This window comes from Carassius carassius, chromosome 3, assembly GCF_963082965.1.
Source record: "Carassius carassius chromosome 3, fCarCar2.1, whole genome shotgun sequence".
Classification (NCBI taxonomy): Eukaryota; Metazoa; Chordata; class Actinopteri; order Cypriniformes; family Cyprinidae; genus Carassius; species Carassius carassius.
In genome coordinates this window covers 17,414,976-17,419,353 of record NC_081757.1, presented here as the reverse complement: position 1 = coordinate 17,419,353, position 4,378 = coordinate 17,414,976, and the positions used below count along the sequence as shown (strand labels likewise).

Below are 4,378 nucleotides of genomic sequence, written 5' to 3'. Positions count from 1 at the left end.
AGAATCTCGAAAATTATAAATAGTCGAGATTACATTAACCATCTGTACAGAGGGAAGCATTTAACTTTTGTGTGTGACTTTTCCTCTTCAAAGAAGAAAATATTCAATTCTCATTACAGTGAAATTGAGTTGTATGCTATTTCAACCCAATATAAATGAAATAATTATTCATTTCATATTGGCTGTTCCGCCTCGGTGGGGATAATCCCCATCCATTAATATCCAAATGCGCGATTCAAGAAGGAGCTAATTACAGTTAAGTCCCTGAAATAGGAAAATACTTCAAATCCTCCGTTTCAAACCAAATAACCTCGAGTTAACGTTTCCCATGCCTTTCAAAACACACACGGTAACCATTTCCGCAAAGAAAAGCATGACATTTGTAATATCATTTACAATATTAGCACTCCACTCCATTTATTTTCGTTTTTTTTTAAAGGAAAAGTGACGGTAAAGTTGCAGCGGTTCATTTATTAGCCAAAATATAGACTTTCTTGTACAATTTTGGATCACAAGTATATACATTTTCTTTACGTTATATACAAAACATTTCAACATCAAATCCTCACAGAGCTTACAAAAGAAAATGGGACTCACAGACTACTTGGCCTGACAGCATTAACATCAGCCATTGTACACAGGACATGCTTACAATGTAAGTATACAGAAGTGAGTTATTTTTATTTTACATTCCTTACACAGGTTAAAATGAGAAGTAAACAAAAAAGAGAGAAAAGCCTACGAGGACGAGAGGGCGGATAACACCATGGCAGCTTCGAGCTGGTTCTGGGGCCTATAGGGATAGGAAGGGAAGCATGAAAAACACGGGGCCAATACAAAACTAAATCTGCAGGCAAGTATAGACAAACGTTTCTGAAATCAACATTCTGAAATATCGCATCGACGCACTGGAGATTTATTAGTTTGACATTATGGATTTATTATTGCACAAGCACAATATATAAATCATGTTTAAAACCATGGTATACCAAGTACCCGAATGCGTGACTAGACAGTCATGCATGAATATTATGTATTATTCAAATGTAAAAAATAACAACAAGTAACAATTAAAAAGAAGAAGAAAAAAAAGTAAATGCTGAATTGCTAAATTAAAGTCATGGACAGGCAATGTAAGATCTCCGCTCTTACCGTCTCTGAACAGGATGGAAGGCTGTTTTTAACAACTTTTTCTCTGCTTCCAAGGCACTAGATCTTTCTAAAATAATAAAACCAGTAACAACAAGAAGAAAAGGAAAGAAAAATTAATGTAAATGCACATTTATTATTATTATTACTATTTTAAAAGCAGAGTCTTTATATAGCCTATATCATATAAGTACTCTCCACTAGACATTTGCATTTCAAGCGTTATTCTTTTTACTTGAATGATTCACAGTAGTGATCAAATGAAAATGGATTCAGAGAGGAATAAGAATGGTGCGTTTCCAGTCTGTCAGTACAGTCTTAATGTTGTCAACAAAAGCATTAATTACACATCTCTGCGCTTCTCAGTGTGGGTGACATGTACCTGTGACTGTGGACTCGGAGTTTTGACTCCTGTCCTCCGTTTGTCTGCTGTACAGGGCAAGGCCATTTGCCGAAGCCTGGTTACTGAGTCCTAAATAGTGGTTTGAGTTCAGCAAGGCGAGCTGGTGTGCGGTGAAACCCCGATTTGCCCAGCTCTGGATTTTCCCTACGGGACACGAAAGAAGTCTGTGAGGAGTGATGATGGTCTGAGCGGCGGACGCAGCGGAAGTCCCGTTCATCAGAGGAGATTTTCGTGGATTGTCTGGAGTTGTGGCAGTCTCTGCCAAAGACCAGATCTTAGGTTTTGGAGCCGGAGGTGGGTTGTTTTCTGAGGGAGGAGAGTTGATGATGGCCTGGTTGAGTTTGACCGGTTCGCTGTTGGCCTGTTCTAAGTTGTTGTGGTGGTGGTGATGATGATGATGATGGCTGTGATTGTGAAAGTGCTCTGCGCGGTCGCCGTGAATCTCTTTGCCGTCTTTCACCATCGCTTTGAACAACCTTTGCTCCGGTCCTTGTAAATCCTCATAGCCGTCTGAAATTTCAGAGTCGCTCCTGCCGTCCAGTTTCAAATCAGAATGCAGCTCGTCCTGCTCGTCTAAATCGTCCTTATTCTCAATATTCTCCGTGTCAATATTTTCCAAATCGATTTCCTCCTCATCCTCGCGTTTGTCGCCGTCCTCTCCCTCGTGATCGCTGTTGTAAACATTTCCTTCTTCGTCCGTGCGACTCCGTGGGGCCCAGGTCATCTTGTTCTCCTTCTTTAGCCTCCTCCTGGCGTTGGCGAACCAGGTGGACACTTGAGTGAGGGTCATTTTGGTGATAATGGCCAGCATGATCTTCTCGCCTTTGGTAGGGTACGGGTTTTTCCGGTGCTCACTTAACCAGGCCTTGAGCGTGCTGGTGCTCTCCCTGGTGGCATTTTTGGGTCTGGAAGGGTCTCCGAACTGGTACTGACCATATGGGTAAAAAGCAGGATGATGGTGGGCAAATCCAGGATGCTGGACGCCCGGACTGTCCTTCAGTTCGTACTGTGCCCCCTTAAAAACACAGAACACGGAACCAACATTATTGCGATTCACTATTATTATTCTTGGCCTGGCAGATAGGCTACTACGTTTTGTTGTACTCAGTTGCAGTTCCCTGGTGTATTGTTGCGGAATATATGAATTTTCAGTCAATGTGAGCAATTACAAAAGCAAAGATTTTTGTATTACTTTTTATTTTATTTTTTAATAGGCCTAATTAATGGCATTATTTAGTAGGTTAACTTGCACTTTACTTAGGCTATATTAATTGTTCCAAATAAATTGACAAGATGCACCCATATATATGTACTTAAATGTACTCTGTGCATGAGTCTTAATCTTTTTTCTTCATTAATATGTGTAAGAATTGTTTAACGATTTTAACTTATTGGAATTAATTAAAATCACAAGCACTCGCACTGTGCACTTATTATTATTATTAATAATATTATTATTATTTTTATTTTTTATTTATTTTTACTTTTTCAACTGATTTTGTATTTACCAAACGGAGTAAACAGCAAAGTTCACCATCGTCTTTGAAAACTAGCATTCAGTAATGAGTGGTTTTAAAACCTAAAGTAAATGATTTTGTTACACACTAAGCTTTTTTTTTTAGGTTTACTACATCTGAGAGAGACGTTTGAGAGAGAAAGAGAAAACAGCACAACAAATAAAATGATTACTCACCAGCTGGTTGAAAATGGACAGATCATTTGAATAAGGAAGAAAAGCTCCATAGCTTTGTGCGGCAGCGAAAGGTGATCCGTACATAGTGGAGAGAACATTAGAGAGCGCCCCGGACGGGCTCAGGTCTGTCCCTGCTCGGGCACTGCCTATCCCCTGCCTGTCCTGCGGGTATATTGGTCGGATATACTGATATCCCAACTGTGGGAAAGACATTGTTGTGTAGAAAGTCTACTGGAGTCACAAAAAGCGGCGAATCGCCCTCTTGGTGCGCACCACGATATCCACGTTACAATGAGTACAAACTGTCAGGGAAGTCTATATTTCCTCCAAAAGAGCCAGTGTAAACGATCCGATTGCGCTTTCCTCCCTTACTTCCCTATTGATCTGAATGGACTAAGGTCAGGTCCTTACAGATTGCTTTAGATTATTGGAACTCCTTTTTGTGATTGACATTTTTAGTCGTTCAGAAGCTCCTCCTATTTCTCAAGTCTCACCCCCACTTACAGAGCGTCTCTCTCTCTCACTCCCTCTCTCTCTCTCTCTCTCTCTCTCTGCTCCTGCTCTCCGTCTGGATAAGTCCTCTGACGTCGCCATCTCTTATTTGAATGAGTTTCAAATCTCATTTTATGGCTCGCCAATCATTTCATTTGTTATTTGTTCGCCGCTTCAGTCCTTTCCCATTTCTTGTGTTACTTCTCAAAAATTTTGATCGTCCACAAAATGGTAAATATTTTACTCTTGAGTCATTAACTTCCCGCAGATCTTTTGTGTCTTTATTTTATTCGCGTCTTTTCAACGTGAAACGAAGAACTTTAAAGTTTAAATCGGAGAGCACACCGCCTCCAAAATTGTGTGATTTCTCTTACAAAAATACTAAAGGAAAATATTATGCGAAGAGCGGTTTTAGTTCATCTTAAGGAACAAACCAATCGGGGTCTATTCTGATGCCTTTAGTGAAACATCAAAACACTGGCATGTTACCGTTCGCCTTCAGAGTAAGTTGAGAGCGAGAGAGAGAGAAAAAAAAAGCCTGAACAACAGCATAATTTCATATTACATATGCGGTATTGTGGATTTCTGCAAATTACCCTTTAGTTTGGTGCATTTTAATTTCTTCAACTATGGAAATGTAT

General features: G+C 39.9%; 1 protein-coding gene across 1 annotated transcript; it reads right to left on the bottom strand.

The window, feature by feature from the left end:
* Positions 1 to 451: 451 nt before the first annotated feature.
* On the bottom strand, positions 452 to 3,685 carry LOC132122001 (iroquois-class homeodomain protein irx-3-like). Its single transcript, XM_059531795.1, has 4 exons — positions 3,246 to 3,685; positions 1,532 to 2,567; positions 1,153 to 1,219; positions 452 to 793 (listed from the first exon to the last, which is right to left on the bottom strand). The coding sequence occupies exons 1-4, from the start codon at positions 3,456 to 3,458 to the stop codon at positions 739 to 741; spliced, it is 1,371 nt and encodes a 456-aa protein (XP_059387778.1). The 5' UTR covers positions 3,459 to 3,685; the 3' UTR covers positions 452 to 738.
* Positions 3,686 to 4,378: the final 693 nt, after the last annotated feature.